At 47.5% G+C, this 17,047-nt stretch overlaps 1 protein-coding gene across 6 annotated transcripts in view; it reads right to left on the minus strand.

The window, feature by feature from the left end:
* Positions 1-17,047, minus strand: part of LOC144824550 (adenine phosphoribosyltransferase-like) — a 393,625-nt gene that overhangs the window by 94,646 nt on the left and 281,932 nt on the right. For all 6 annotated transcript variants that reach the window (XM_078683604.1, XM_078683603.1, XM_078683608.1 and 3 more), the window contains exons 3-4: positions 15,354-15,447; positions 344-490 (exon numbers count right to left, since the gene is read on the minus strand). In XM_078683604.1, coding sequence (XP_078539730.1) covers positions 344-490; positions 15,354-15,447 — 241 coding nt within the window. The remainder of the gene's footprint in view (positions 1-343; positions 491-15,353; positions 15,448-17,047) is intronic.

Consider the following 17,047-nt stretch of genomic DNA (forward strand, 5'->3'; position numbering starts at 1 on the left):
TCGCACCCTCACGGCAGCTTCAAGGACGCCAGGGACATAGTGCAGCACTCGCCAAACGTCTAAGGAGGCCACAGACTACGCAGACACTGTTTCAGGTAAGGGTATTTCGTGCTCTCTCTTATTCTACCCACACCTATTCTGCACTCTTCCTGCCCCGGCTCCTCCTCTTCCTCCTCCCCAATCCCACCGGCTAGCTGCAGACGGGCAGGTCCTAGTGCACACATCTCCTACTACATTACACCTGTTTTCAAGGAAAGGCAGATACTTCACTTCATGGCCCAACACAGAGCCCTACAACTCCTGCATGCAAATAGGCATCCAAAACAAATCCATTACTACTCACCGGGTCTGATTGCATCCACGCGAACCTCCATCACCTTCTCCCGACCCGAATAGTCAACATAGTTCTGCGCGCGGGTCAGGATACACAGATGTCCTGCTTTCCTAATTGCCAGGAAGCCTTTCCCAAGGTGATTGGCAATGGCAGCACCTGCACAGGGGAAAAAATGGATCCATGACTGATTTCACACAGTGATTACCAGCCAACCATCCCTAGGCGACGTTGTGGATATAAAATATATAGATATTATACACACAAATATGTAAAATAGGCATGGTAATATGAAGACAGAAAACAATTAAACATGTTGGCAATAAACAAGTTGGTATATAGATCTTGATTAAAGTTGGCCCGTAAATCCTGTTTCATCAACAAACTCAAATTTGTGGCCAAAATGGGATTAGAAGTCACTTCCAAACGGAGGTAAAATCTGGTGAAAATTCTGAGACTAAGTAGGTGCAAATGTCTGTTTGTACACATTGAAATGGGGTAAAATGTGTAGTTTTCAAACTACCTCCTTTTCCAAGGTCTGCAATTCAGAACTGGATACCAACTAATTACAGCATCTCACACAGTTGGCAATTAGCGGACGCGCAATCTGCACCCACAGTAGCAGCACAATTGTAATAAGGGCTATATATTATGCTTTGGAAATACACAGACAATACACAAGGGGATTCGTAAATGACAAATATAAAAATGATTAGATGGCGTACATGGAAATATATAGATTATGTACATGGTCAAACTCGATGATGCTAATATACCACAGTTAAAGAGGAGATATGGTTGCAAATTACAGCTGAAAAAATCCCTGAAATCTGCATGTTATGGTTAGGACTGCAATCCATACCTTGCACAACTGACATGTAAACTATAACTCGCATTCTGGATAAAATCATCGATGTAAAGATGCAATAACAAATGCTGTGTATGATCTTACAGATAGAATTAGATATTATATCACTCATACTCCTGTGAAAGAAGCAACTACGTTTATAGTATTGGTAATTAGTTTGAGATTGTATGTTTATTAAATTGCACTTTTAGGTGTTGCTGCTTATTGGGATAAATATTGTGAGGTCAAAAAGATTACATTTCATGTGCAAGTTATGGTTTGCCTGTATATTGTGCGAGTTATGGATTCAAGCTCTAACCACAACTTCAAAATGTCCCTCAAATCATCGATTTTGGTTCACAACCACAACTTCACATTATCTCTGTTTTTTCTGTGAATGTCTAAGCTTCTTTTTAGGCATTTGTAATCGGTTATAACCAAAGCTTGCCATAACTGCACTTTAACCTTTATTTTTCCCCTGTGAGTTTAATATTCTTTTTTATTATTTACCATGTGTAAACAGTTCCCTGTAACCAACCAACCGTGGGCAGCCAACTCCAGCTGCACAAGGCCTTTGACCATCCATAGTGGGTATGCCAGCAAGGATTGGTCTGCGGCCAGTCTCCGCACCCAACCCTTGCTGCGGGCAATCTTTGGCTCGGAATGGTGAACATGGGCCTACAGCCCGCCAGACCGAACTACCCTCCCTGCATAGGGACTTCAGCCGTACACAGCGAGGGGCAGCCACATGAACCCAGGCCCTGCACACAACCCACATTGTGCAGTCAACCTCCGTTATGTAAGGCCTTCAGCTGAGTGCTGTAGGGGTTGGTTGTAGGGCCCCATCCGGCTTCTGGCAGCCAACTCCTGCTGCGCACGACCTTTGACACTCTTCCTAGATTTCCCAAGAGTTGAAGGAATTTCAACAACCTCTTCTCCTGCTTCTTCAGCAGTTGCTTCATTTTCAAACTGGTGCTATCTTTTTTGCACATCTACCTTCTTGAGGAAAAGGAGATAGATATGTTAAAAATGTTCTGCTCTGCACAGAGTAGAAGTCAAAACCATGGGCTCCTTTTCCCCAATGATATGGACTTGTTTTTGATAATGTGGAGTGTGTAACCAATCCGATGCCTCCTTTCTTTTGGTTGATGTTTAAGGATTCAGTCAATCTGCCAAGAGATACAGAACTTTAGGACCACCATTTTTTTTCCAGATTCAAACTCTTGCATGACTGCAGATGCAGGACATCCTTTCTGAATTCAGTTGTTTAAACGTAAGAGTTTATATAATTTCAACTAAAACACACACACGTACTGTTATTTTTCCTTTTTTCTATGTTTGAAGCCTTCCAGGATTCTTGGGGCTTAGAACTGTAAAGCCTGGACTCACAAAGCATTACACACAGCTGAAGGGTGGCCAACCCCTTTTGCACATTGCCTCTGGACATGCTGTAGTGTAGTTCCTACATTCCCAATAGGCTCTGCGCATTGGAATAATATATCCTATAGATTAGACGTAGGACTGAGGTCTACTAGGTCTCTATTGAATATACTAGACTTAATTGTGAGTGCCAGCTACCTCAGAGGTCACTAGAAACTTTCTCAAATTCACAAGAAGGGATTAGTTTCTGACAACCGCATAAACATGACAACTTTGTTTCCCCAAGATAAATCTGATCATCAGAGTCGCGTGCATGCTTCATTTCACAAGAGTTGCAGAGAAATAGATAGACGGGCGTTTTAAATAAAAAGGTTTTATTGAACAGTCTTCTTTCTCAAGCATAAAAAAATGAACTGTCCGCCTGGGGTGCACAGACGCTGTTCAGGGCTGTGAGGAATCGACCCCCGTGGCGGGCTCCACAGACTGGGGAACCAGTCGGGTCCCCCTGGGCTGCCAGCAGCCATTGCTGAATCGGAGCTGCGGCGGACCATCGGCGCGGGGTGGGGCACGCTCCGTCCGACGGCCTGAGTGTGTGGCCCCCTGCAGTGTGGCCCCCCCGGGCACGAAGAGACCCGTGACGCCGGGAGCAGTGTGGTGCCTGCGCCATCCTGGGGAGTGCTTTGCTGCTGGATTTACTGGAGGAGTCCGGGGCCTGCCTCGCACTTGCTGTGCTGGAACCCATATAAGGGCCGGGGCTGCCCGGAGAAACGGCGTTGCCTGGTCGCCTTGTGATTGGGGGCCCTGCTGTGCCCGTCCTGGCTCTCGGATATCGGCGGGTGCCCGGGCCTGGAATTTCGAGACCCCGTGAAGGTGAGGAGTCGGATCTAGCGCTACAATTCTTGTTGGGGCGGGGGTGCCCTGCCGGAGGTCCGGGGCCCGGAGCTTTGCTGTGGCCCTGGCCCGAGTGAAGACGGGAGCATCTGCTCGCTGGGTGCCTGGACATTGGAGGTGTTCGGTAGTGACGGTCCGGTGTGGCGTAGCGCCCTGCGGGCCCCCCGGCCTTGGCTGCGGTGGGCTTAGGCCCTCCGGGTGGACTCTGACTTTGAACTGCAGTGAGTAGAAGGTCTGCCACAGGCACGGAGCAGCCCGCCCAAACTATCCTGACCATGACCAGAGGCGGCACTGGTTCCACCAAGCAAGGACCGATCGACAAATTTACTGGACCCAGTGGGGGGTCCGGGGCCTCCGGGGGCAGCCAGAGCACGGGACCCGATAACGCGGCCCTGATGGCCTCCATCACACATTCCAGGGACATGCTAGACGCTAAGATTGGCGCAGTGGGAGCTGATGTCATGCTACTACGACAGGATCTCCGCAACGCAGTTGCTCGCATCGCAGAGACCGAGACCAGGATCACTGGAGTGGAAGGTGATGTAGGCACCCTGAAACAGAAAGTGGCAGAGATGGACAGCATCCAAAAGGGGCTTGTGCTCCGCGTCAAGGATGCAGAAGGGCGAGCGCGCAGGAATAACCTGCGCTTCGTGGGCTTTCCGGAGGACTGCGAGAAGGGGCCCATGGATGCGTTCCTAACACGGTGGCTGGAGAGCTGGCTTCCCCCGGACGTCCTGTCGTGCTGCTTTGTGGTGGAGCGCGCACATAGAGCCCTGATGCAGAAACCGCCGGTGGGAGAACGGCCTCGTCCGGTCATAGCTAAAATCCTGAACTTCCACGATAGAGACACTATACTACGGGAAGCGAGGATCAAAGAGGCTCTGCTGTTTGACAATCACAAGATTATGATCTTCCCAGACTATACCAAGCAGGTGCAGCAGCAGCGCCGTTCCTTCCTGGAGGCGAAGGCCAAACTGCGTGGTCTGAAGATCCAATATTCATTGCTGTACCCGGCCCGCCTTCGCGTCGTCTTTCAATCCAAGACCCACTTCTTTGATACCCCGGAGGCGGTGTTTGGGTGGACGGACGAGACGACCAGGCTCCGACCGAATGCCCAGCCGGGCTTGGGCTCTGGACCATCGCGTGGATCGTCGCAGGAGAGGGGCGACTCTGTCGTCAGGGGTAAAAGACACAGGAAATCTCGGTCACGAAGACGCTCCCGGTCCCGGAGCGGCCTCCCGGATGGGACGCAGCCCGACACCGATCAATCCGGGAAAGAGAATTGAATACCATGGGAATTCAACCCTCCTTACTTAACCCTTCTCCACTGTTGGACTCTGCGGGGGGCCTGGTGCGGCTGCTTCATCGGTCGAGCGGATGGCATCTGGTGTAGTGAGACCTGGAACTTGGTTTGGCTCACGGGGAGCAATACTGGCGGTGCCTGACTGCCTCGCTCTACTCGAGTTCCGGAAAAACTGTGGTACAATGGGGTTCGGGGTACTGACTTGTAGGGCGGCCTAGTCCTCCCACGTTAGGGGGGTGGCCCTGAGGGAAGGTCCCGTTAGTTGGGGGGAGTAGCGGGGATCCATTGGTATGGTTGGCTTTGGGCGCTCTGTTTTGGGCCCGAAGCTCCCCATGCCGCGACAGGTACTTCAGTGTTTCATGAGGTATAGGGGTGGGGGGTGGGGAACGGGTGTTGGGCAGTTGGGGAGCAGTTTTGGCGGGAAGGGACGGGGTGGGGGGTGTTTTGAAAGGGGTGCACGTGATTTCGGCTGCATTGACGTACATAGTGATGGGTGCCTGGGCTGGGTCCTGGGGTCCTAAGAGACTTTTCCATCGAGACTATGGTTGATATCCCGAGGCAGGAACTCGCTGGTGATTCTATGCGAATCTTAAGTTGGAATGTCAGGGGGATGTTGGACAAAATTGAGCGTGGGGCAGTCTTGCGCTGGGGTAAGAGGGACTCAGCTGATGTCATGCTATTACAAGAGACGCATATGTTGGGGACAAAGGCACTGAGCTTGCAGCGATTTGGCTACCATCAGGTATTTCATGCAGGGTTTTCCAGGGGCTCGAGGGGGGTGGCCATTCTTATTCATCGAAGGCTGTCATATACCCATGAGCGTCACTGGCTCGATCCCCAGGGTCGGTATGTGTTTGTTAAGGGTATGGTCGGTACGGAGCCAGTGGTGTTTGGCAGTGTGTATGCCCCCACTCCTCTACAATGGTCCCTGGCAGAGCGACTGTTTGAATTGTGGGCCGAGATCCCAGATTCCTTGGCCGCGATAGGTGGCGACTGGAACGATGTTGTGGATGTGTGCCTGGACCGAAAGAGGTCGCAGGGGACCGTGGCGGCGACCTCCCCTACACGGTTAAAAGCGATGATTGACGGGTTGGGCTGGGTGGATGCCTGGAGACACTTGCATGCCAAGACGCGTGAGTACACGTATGTGTCTGCTGTGCATGGCTCCTTCTCACGGCTGGACTGCGTGTTTGTACCAGGAGCCTTTCTTGACAGAGTGAAGCAGGCCGCAATTCAGCCTCGGGGGCTATCTGACCACTCCCCTGTCGTGATACGGATTGAATTGCGCAAGAAGCGCCAGCCATTCCGGTGGCGGATGTCCTCGTGGCATCTCCAGCAGGCAGATTATACACAACATATGCGCAGCGCGATTGCCCACTACTGGCAGGAGAACCTGGCGGAGGGGGTAGATGAAGTGACGGTCTGGGAAGCCATGAAGCCCACGCTGAGAGGCATTGACATTGCATGGTGTGCTGCTGCCCGTCGTAGTCGCCGAGAGGCCACTGTCGCGGCTGCGGCACGAGTGGGGGTGTTGGAGAGACGGTGTCAGGGGGACGGTGACGGAGTAGCGATACGACTGCTCCTGCAGGCGCAGCAATCCTACGCCTCGGTCTTAATAGACGAGGCTAGACAAGCTGGGGATAAAATGTATTACAGTTACAATGATTTCACCATATTTATATAAAACAAATGATCAAAGGATAAACATTCATTGACTCATCCCTTTATACTTTTGTTTCTGATGATCCACGACCAACCTAAAAATTTAGCCACAGCTATGTACACTAGTGGGTTAGGACTTGTGCAAATAATTCTAACGGCCACTATTCCACTCCTTGTGCCCAGTAGCTTAGACATTGGTCGTAACCAAACTCTACGTGGAGCAGAGTATGCAGGGCACCCAAAGAGTAGATGGCTGTTTGTTTCTTGGAAATCCGAGCAACATGGACATGAGGCGTTTCCTCCACTAGACCACCTTGAGGTAAATGCTCTGACAGGAATACTGCCAATTCTTAATTGAAAATAAATTTCTATCCAGTGGCTTTGCTATGTCGTCCCAGAATGGCTTGAATAGAGTCTCATCCTTGAACTCCATGAAAACCCCCGTTAACGAAAGCGGAGCAGTGGTCCTAAAAGCTCTAGAGGATATCAACCCCCAGTATAGACCCTTTATTGCCTTTTTTGAAGGAAATATAGCATTAATTGGTTCCTCCCATACCTCCACCAGACCCAACTCTCTGAGAATCGCTCCAATTCCAGAGAGCCATTTTACCTGATGGAAGACATCGCTTTTGATTATGTCCATGAGTCCCATGGCGAATATTTTCAATTCTGGTGTTACCCATAAACGCCTCCAGTATAATACTGGACAGAGATTTGCAATAATCTCATTTGGTCTCATGCCCAAGTCCTTGAAAACGGGGCCCATTGGGGTACTCTGCGGTAAATTGACAAGATTGCGTGCTTAAGTTCCCATGCCCCCATATTTCTACACCGTAAAGTGCTGCGCTCACCGCCTTTGCGTTATACACGGCAATTGCCGGGGCAACCGGTTTTGTCAAGGACTTGGCATGTTCTCTATTCAGGGCCCCGGCCAATTGCCGATGTTTTAGCGTTGCTAGATCTATCTGTTCGTTCCATCGCAGATCATGCTGGATGGTTACACCCAGATAGGAGAATGATTTGACTTGTTCTAGGGGTAAGTCATTCATAAATATTTTCCCTCTGTATGACTTGTGTTGGTTAAAAGACATAAACTTAGATTTTAAAACATTTATTTCCAGCCCATAATTAACACAGAAGGCTTCAAAGATCCCTAGTGCTTTTTGCAAGCCACTTGGGGTCATGGAAATGATAAGACAATCGTCAGCAAACATTAAAATTGGTACCTTCGCACCTGCTAAAATTGGAGCGTCAATGTTTGCCTCAATCAAAACTTTTGCCACATTATTAATGTAGAGAGAGAACAGGGTCGGGGCTAGTACGCAACCTTGGCGCACTCCTCTCTCTACTGGAAACTGGTTTGTGACACTTCCAGGTGGACCCCATCGTATCTGGGCAAAGTTATGTTCATGTATTTTAACCATCAGGGAGAGGAGGGCAGGGGGCATACCCATATCATTTAGTACAAGCCACAGGTTTGAGCGCGGAACAAGATCAAAAGCTGCCCTCAAGTCAATGAAGGCAGCATATAAACTACCCCCACCTAGTTTAACAGTCTTCCAATAAAGCATGGCGAAGTGTAGTACTTGGTCGACTGTACTTCTGCAGGCTCTAAATCCTGCTTGAAGGTGGGATAGGATGTTCATCTCGCACTCCCACTCCTGAACTTTATTTAATACCAGTCTGCCAAAGATCTTCTGGATGGTATCGATCAGACTGATAGGGCGGTAGTTGCCTGGAAGTGACTTGTCGCCCTTTTTAAAGACAGGAATTATTTCCGCCCCGTTCCAGGATTCGGGTATGGGTGCTCCTTTGGCTATCATATTTGCCAATAATAATATGTACTTGCCCCAAAGTTCTCTGTCATGTAGGAAGATGTCTGCTGGGACGCCATCTATTCCTGGTGCTCTACCAGGTGTAACAGAATCTAGAGCATGTTGAATGTCCCTAATAGTAAACACATCTTCCACCCAAGGGGTATATGTAACCCCACCTCTTTTTTCTAAGGATATTTCCGGGCCTTTAGCATATTGGGGCCTAAAGTAGTCCACCCACTCGTCTTGGGCTACCCAATTTTGAGGCTTTTCTGGTCGGCCTCCAAATCCCCATTTTAACTAATTCCAGAATTGCTTCGAGTTCTTGGTTGAGCTAGCCTCCTTAAGCTCCCCCCACTTTTTTTCGTCCCAAACACGCTTGGATTTTTGAATAGTAGTTTTGTACACACCCCTTGCAAGGCGAACGCTGGCACTAGATCCTGTTTTAATAGCCTGCCCTAGATCTAATCATGCTTTTTTGCATTCCTTGGTGTACCAACAGGGAGAGTTATTAGTTAGGGCTTTATTTGGGTTGTTCGTTTTAATAAATAAGCCTTTTAGTTGGAGATACAGGGTTTCGTGGACCTTGATACCATTTTCTCTGTCTACTACTGCAGCTTTGGCATTTGCGCAGACGCTCAGCTCCCTAGTAGCTTGTTTTAATTTATTTAAAATAAAGACAATGTTTGACTGGCTTTCAGCAACTTTGGCCCACTTTAGGTGGCGCATGTCATTTGTAAGGAGAACAGTTTGGGGGCATTCATCACTCAGTCCCTCAAATGCCGCGGGCACATTCCAATACAAAAGGAACATGCATAGGGGATTATGATCACTCTCAAGGCGGTCAATAACCATCATATCCTCTAGATGGTTCCACAACTCGAGATGAACTAATATATAGTCAATTCTGCTTTCTCTTTGACCGCTCTTGAAAGTGATGGCACCCGCCTTATCCTTTGAGGTCCTACCATTGGCCGCCCTTAGTCCTTTGTTTAAGCAGATAGAGTTAATCTGGATCACCAGATCTGTCCACCTCTTCACTGGGTCCAGTTCAAGCTTGGGGACCCCCCACTTGTTGTCCTGTTCCTCTATAAAATTAGACTCACCACTTGACAATGGTTCGAAAGTTGCATTAAAATCTCCTGCGACGATTACATGAGAATGTGCGGAATATTTTTCAATAAGATCTTCAAGGGCAGCAAAAGTACCAGATTTCTTACCCCCTGTGCTCCTTGACTACACATTGTAAATATCTATTGGTTTAGCCTGATTAAATATAAGTGATACAATCTGTATGTCCTTATGGTTCGTCGGGAGCACTTTTACAATAATTTCAGAGTCCTGCTTGACCCAAATTGTTAAACCACCCGAGGGTCGCCCTCTTTTGCTTTTTTCAGCAGGGACACTATAGTTTAAAAACCCTACAAAGTGTTGGGGGTCAAGTAGCCATGTTTCTTGAAATATGCATATAGTGAACTGGTTGATAAACAGAGCCCACTCCGGGCTTTGAATATTGGCACTCAACCCTGCAATGTTCCAAGACATGATCGAACCAAATTTATCAAGGCCTTTTGCAAAACTTGCATTGAGGCTCTGATCTAAAGGGCTATCCCCCCCACCAGTCACCCCAGAGTCTACCAATGTACAAGGGATTCCGGAAAGAATATCTTCTATCATGGTTGGAGTATCTGATACAATGTCACCGGGGAGGCTAGGATTGGTACCATCAGACACCAGTCAATCATTAGAGTCCAAGCACGACCCACCCATCCCTGTACCTGGTGTTTGCTTCCCCTAACATTCACCCACTGCTGAGGGGGAGAAGATCTCATTTGTATAAGGGAGTGGTCAGGGGAGCAGAATCTATATTCTAATAATATCAAATGTTGTGCCAAGTTTTCGTGTTTAGAAGTAAGTTCAATACAGTCAGTTCTGCTTCCTGGGTACGAGAGCCTTGTTGCCCTAGAGATATCACAGATCGACATCCTCTAGTATGCCTGATCCAATTAATAGCTTTGTTTGTCAAAGAGTCATTTGCTTCTATGTCCTTCCCTGGGCTCAGTTTTGGAACATTCACCATGTAAACTTTAGATAAATCAACAGGAGTAGGGCGGGATAGAGAGGGGCCTCTGCCTGTCAATTTGCTAAAAGAAAGTGTTGGGACGTTGGGGCTGTTAGCAGAACTAGCATTAGACTTAGGATTCCCACAGTCTTTCCCTGTTTCAGTAAACTTCTGCTTGAGGGTTTTCACAGGCAAAGCTTTCGGTGTCCCCGCCCTATCTCTGGCAGCTTCACTGTGTAAGGTTTCCCCCTTGCTCAGCGTGCTACCCCTGCCAAGATGTAACGCAGTATGCTGAACTATTGGCCTTTGCTTATCCATAGGTGTAATGCTCTGCTGCTTTTTAGCTAGACTACAATTGTAACATGAGCTTGGATTGGAAATTACCTCATGTACTTTAGTTGTTAATGTTTCAATCTTGTCTTGCATACATTCAATAAGATTGCATAATCGGTCCACAACGCTACACAAGGCAGCAAAATCACCCCCAGTGCCAAAAATGGGTACATGCGAGTTTAGCACCAACCCCTGCGTCCCCTCCCTGGACCCTTTTGAAGCATCAGATATACTTGGCTGGATTAAAGGATCACCGCTCTCCCTTTTTGTACAATCTATATCGATGAGAGCAGAGAACCTGTTTGTGCAATGAACAATTGGGTCAACCGGGGTAGAGTAAATCATTTCTGCCTCTAGGTCTACACTCGCTTTATCGGTAACTCCTAAGTCGACATGACCTTCATCGCAATTACGATAGTTTTGTTTTTTCTTCAAAAACATCCCAGGAACCACTGCCGGACCCCGTTTGCCGCACCTCTGTAATGGTTCAGCAGCATCTTCCCCTTTACTCTCATCCAGTCTATGTTCTGTGGGGTGCGTAGACGTAAGTATAATAGTACAGTCCTCTATCAAGTCATCGATACGGGACATTACACAGTTCTCCCCTGCAGGCTTAGCAGCTTTATTGACCTTCTTTGACTTTCTCCTTTTTACCTGCGTACTTGGTCCATCAGCCGCACCCTCCATGCTTTTCCTTTTCCCCATTAGGCAGATTCAAATGACACAGTACCTTAATGTGCAGTACCAGAATGTAAATGGGGTGGCCCAGCCCGGCCTCCTTCGGCCCCTGACGGCCACAGACGGTCCCACCCTTGTCCCGGGCTTAGCCCGACGCCGCCCGCGCGCGTCCCGTGTGGCGCGAAGTACTAGTCCATTATATCCACCCCCAGTGGTCGTCTCCAGGTGAGGGTGGGAGTCCAGTCACGGCTCCCACGGCAGCCTGGAATCTGTAGGCTCTGCTCTCTGCTCCTACATGCAGCGTCTCCCGCGAAGCGGGAGGCGCAAGGTCGTCTTGTAGCCCCAGCGAGCTTCTCCAGGTGAGGTTGGGAGGGGCGGCAGTCCAGTCATGGCCCCTGCGGCAGCCTGGAGCTGTAGGCTCCGCTCTCTGCTCCTACACACAGCGTCTCCCGCGAAGCGGGAGGCGCAAGGTCGTCTTGTAGCCCCAGCGAGCTTCTCCAGGTGAGGGTGGGAGGGGCGGCAGTCCAGTCACGGCCCCCGCGGCAGCCTGGAAGCTGTAGGCTCCGCTCTCTGCTCTCTGCTCCTACACGCAGCGTCTCCCGCGGGAGACGCAAGGTCGTCTTGTAGCCCCAGCGAGCTGCTCCAGGTGAGGGTGGGAGGGGCGGCAGTCCAGTCACGGCCCCTCCGGCAGCCTGGAAGCTGTAGGCTCTGCTCTCTGCTCCTGCACGCAGACTCATATCAAGGAACTTCCAGGTCTCTACCTGAAAATATATTTTGTGGTTATTTAGAACAAACAAAGTGGGAAGAGAAAAAAAAGAAAATGGACACAATGGACTGTCAGATGCTATTTAGCAGTAAAACTCTTTTCTGAACTGTATGGTTTCTATTGTTCACCAAAACCGAGCCTGCTACCCACAAGCTCCGTCCGCAGGGAAGATCTGAAGAGATTGTGAATGTTTTTCGACAAAAGTGAAGCTCTGAAAAAGTGATAAACTTTTAACCCTTTCCGTCTAAAATACATTGAATAATTCAAATCAAGGAAACTTTGATTCAGCCCTAGAGCACTTTGCAGTAAAACCCTGATGCCGCGAAGCATGCCAAGGATCTCACTACTGGTCAAGATTAGACCTGTCCATGGTGGAAGCGGTATTCCATAAACTAGGATGGCTGCTGTAAGAATTTGCAAACATTCTCTTCCCATCTATCATTTTAAACTCTTCATTGCATCTCAAGTTCTTTAATATTTGGAAGTAACGCTGGTCCTGAGAAGCCAAAGGTTTATGACTGAGGAGTTCTTGTTCAATTGCTGGACTACGTGTCTTTTATAAGGTATTTAATGAGCTTGTAGTATTACAATATTAAAATTGTGTAAATGAAAAAAGTAAATTGGGCACAAGGCCAACGGGATTCAGAGTCATTCATGCTACCCAGATAGCTCTGCTTCATGTGATAAATTAATCTTCACTATGCCAACAGCCTATGCCTTGGCTTACCCTCATTTACTAGAGAACAATACAACTCATCCAAAATGTCATCGCAAGGCTACTTCTTCGCCTTCACCCAGGAGAACGCATGACTCCAGTCCTGCAATTGCTCCAGTGACTACCCATAGCTAGAAGTGCAATGCTCAAGGCTCTCTGCATTGGCCACAGAGCCTCCCAAGGAAAAGGGCCGCTATACCTACAAGTTATATTCAAGCAATAGGTACCAAACAGAACCCTGTGCTCCAAGCTTGCACCACTTAACTTCATACCATCTTGCCATAAGAATTCCGCAGGAGGCATTGCTTTCCCTGTAAAAACCACCAAGCTGTGTAATTCACTACCAGATAGTATTAGACTTACCCAGGAGCATATTCACTTCCGAAGACAGTTGAAAACATGCCTATTTCTTAGATGACTGCACCATCCACGTCAGCAACACAGCCCAAAAAACAGTTTGACCCTGAATCTCAATCCTCCGCTTCCAACCCACAAATTGCAAACAACTCAACCAACAAACTGCTTTTGGTATGAATTTAAGGGGTGACTATGTTTCACCGTGGCAGTATATAGTTAGGTACCTCCAAATATAACAGTTATGGTCCACAGCCATTCTAAAACCATACATAGAGGTCAGCAGCAAATTTTAAGTTATACCTCTCACATTCACAGAAGACATATCTTCTATGAGTGTTGTCCATCAACACTGAACAGCCAAAAAGCAGATGAACAGGAATGGAATAACTGAAGAGATCTGTCACACACTGCTGGCCAATCTGGAGGACTTTAGTATAGTCCCACCACTGCAGGTCCAAATATCTATACTATCTGACTGCTTCTTTACATCTCAAATAGACACATAGGATTTGGGATGATAATACAAATGCCCATCCCAACAGATCTCTTCACTTCTCTCTCCCTCTAACCATGCCAGCTTAGGACCACAACTATAAACAAAATCTAAGATCGGACAACCCAGTGCAGTACCCAGCTAAGCACGCTGTATCATATAAAATACCATAAAGGGACATGTAAAGCTGTTCAAAGATACTGAATACCATAAAACTGTGTCTCTCACACTTCATCATTCAACACATTGCTTTACGCTGCATCTCATAACATAATAACTACACTTCGGTAGTCATCACACATGACATGGAAACACTTCCCACTTAGAACCAAAACAAAGACACCATCCTTCCAACGACATGCCCTACATACTGTAAAGTGCTACCCATGTAGGCAAGAGCTTCAGCGCCCTGCATAGGGGTAATAAGCCCTACATAAATACTGCAAACAATGCACTACAGACACTGTTTAATCAAAACAAAAATGGGTGCTATAGTTATAAGTACACCGATAATTCTATGGTAATACAAACCATACAAATGGGAGATTACAAGATGAATGATAGGAGAGAAGGGGAGACAGAGAATGGCTGGATAGGAATTCAGAAATAGATAGAGAGGAAGGGAATGTGGCTGGTTTGAACGTTTGCAAGGGCTGCTATTTTATTTCCAGTCTGACCTGGATGTGAAGTGAGTTCTGATGAAAGGATGTTCGTAGAAGAGTGAAATGGGTTTCAGTGTAAGTTGGTGTTGGACTGGGAGAGTGGAAACCTCTTGAGAAGGGAGGTAGGTGTGTTTGCGGAGGGATCTTTGGAGTAGGGAGTGGGCTGTTTGTGTGAAGGTTATTATGTGCGAGTTTTCGTTGGGAGGGTAGGTCTGGTATGTTGCAGCAGTCTCGGAGCTCGGCATAGGTGAGGTATGTTGGGTTTCGGCCATTCCAAGCAGGGTGTTGCTTGTTTTTATAGGCGATCAGCTTGTCCTTGGTTCAGAGGCAGTGTGAGATGCTGCATGGTTCAGTGTGTCAGAGTGTTGTGTGGAGCGAGGCGGATTGGGGTTGTCTGAGATGGCAGGAAATGCTGTGGATTTAGGATGAGATTTGGTGTGGCTGCCTGGAGTGTTTTGTGCTCGGATTGGATAGCCGGAGGCGAGTACAGGGCTAAACTTCCAGGAGTGCTGCCTGGAATGTATTGAGTTTGGGAGTGTATGTGTGTTCCCAGAGGGGCAGTTAGGAGAGAGGATGCATATCAGAGGCAGAAGAGGTCAGAAAGATGACCGAGGGAGAGAAACGGGCAGGCTGATGCACTGGTTGGAGGGAAAGAAAAAGAGTGGAGGACATTCAAGACAAGGGCATATGGGAGGACAGACAGGAATTGGATTTGAACCTGTGACCATGAGGTAAAACACAGGCCCCCTACAGTGGACACAATAGTCCACTAAGCCACCAGAGCGGAAATTTAGCCTGACAAATCACTGATACCAACACCACACTAAAGGGAACTGGAATTATTACGTGGCCATCCGGGGCCTACTTAAGTCATGGCAGAAAAGTCACCTGATCTTCCCAGAGCTACGTCTATCAACGTGCGCAATGCGGATATCACACAAGCGTCATTTGTGAATTGGCCCCAGGGCTTGTAAATGTCACCACGTTTGGAAACTGAGATAAAGGTAGATTGAATGACAGCAGTGAGTTCATTTAGTAATAATTAAACTACATCAATACCTAAAATGAAGCCCATGGCATCGATTCCGGCCACTAGGTCAATGCGGTCACTCCGAAAGGGCTGCACCAGATCTTCTACGCAGTCCTGGAGCGCCTATGAAGGAGAGAACACAAGTGAGATGGGATCTTAGGATCTGTGTCCAGAAGCTTGCACAAACCTAGTGATAGCGTCAAGAAGAAGAAAAAAGCGCTCCCTATAAAACCTCATTATGAATTAGGCCAGAGGGTTTTTAAGTATAGCTGTTACCCTACTTTCAAAATCTCACTGAAAATGTTGTGCCTTTTCACTGTAGCTGTGAATAATTGCCATCAGCTGAGCGCAGAGAGAATGGGGACTGCACATCAAGTCAACATTCTTCTCTGGAATCCAGTACATTGAGCCTCCAATTTGAAGGCGTTTAAACTTCCAGGTTTTAGGTTTTAAACTGTGATCGATGCAGGAGATATGGGTTACATTAAAGCATGTTATTAACATATCCAGAGGTAATTGTGTAAACGAGATTGCACTTGGTGGACAGCAAAGCAAGATGTGGAATGTAAAAATATAAATTGTATATTTTTTGTTGCAATTTTTTACAGTGCAAACCTGGCCCAAAGCTTTACAAAAGACCACAAAATGTTACGGATTGGTTTTCTTTTTATCTTTGTGATCAATGGGAGATTGAGTGATTTACTCAGATGTTGAACCAGGTCCGGATTCAAGCTCGGTTCCCCATGTTCCCAAGGCAACAGTTCTAGTCACTCGCCTATAACTCCTACCGGAGGTTGCGTTTCTTGACTTTCTGTGGTGATTGTGAGGTCTGGTTTGACAATACAGCTGTCACCAGACACAATGTGTTCAACTTAAAAGCAGCTTTTAGGAGGAGTACAGAGAGGGACTTTGGCTTCGTCCACATGTTAGTAGCCAGTAGAACATGTTTTGATTGGGTAAAAAATGTATACTTTCACAGAAAAGAGGGCTTCCCCTCCTCAGCGGTGAATATTTTGTTTATATATCCAGATGCCTGAGCAAGCAGCAGTAGCGCTGGCAGTGCTTAAACTTTTAGGGACACACAAAGGGCATTGTAATGCTGCTAAAGTGTCTTGGATAATACAATTATTCACAGTGTATATTGTTCTCTGGCAGCAGCAAAGGTATGAGTAGGGCAGTCCCAGCGCCCTCCTGTTCCATCCTGGACTTCAGAGTGCAGTTTTATGTGTAAGAGCAGTATGGGATGCCCATGGCTGCACTAATCCACATGGATTTGTAGGTCTGGCTTACATGAGGCATTACCTCATGTAAGCAACAAAAAAGACCTTTAAGAATCCTACTGCGATAGGGGTTTAGGATCCACCTACAAGTCGTTTCTCCCAGAGTGCAGGATTTGATTAGGCTAAAATTGTGCGCTTCCATTAAAAAAAGACTGCTTGCATTGAACTTTTTTGCTGGTGGCAAAGCTTATATTTGATACAGGAGGACTGAGTTTGTTATGACGGCAGGCCAATGATCACGACTGTAGGCCTCAACTGTTTATTACGAAATGTTATAATGATGGCACTAGGCCAGACATTTATTGTGAGAAACATATGTTAAACTCAATAGGCATTAAAGTTTGCTTTGTTATAATTCAATATTACAGCCTTTTATTATAGGGAAACTCACGATTACCGTAGTAGGTAATGGTTTTAGTGTTTGTTTTACCCCACGTGACAAC

The sequence above is a fragment of the Lissotriton helveticus genome, chromosome 3_1 (genome assembly GCF_964261635.1).
Source record: "Lissotriton helveticus chromosome 3_1, aLisHel1.1, whole genome shotgun sequence".
NCBI classification, from domain to species: Eukaryota; Metazoa; Chordata; class Amphibia; order Caudata; family Salamandridae; genus Lissotriton; species Lissotriton helveticus.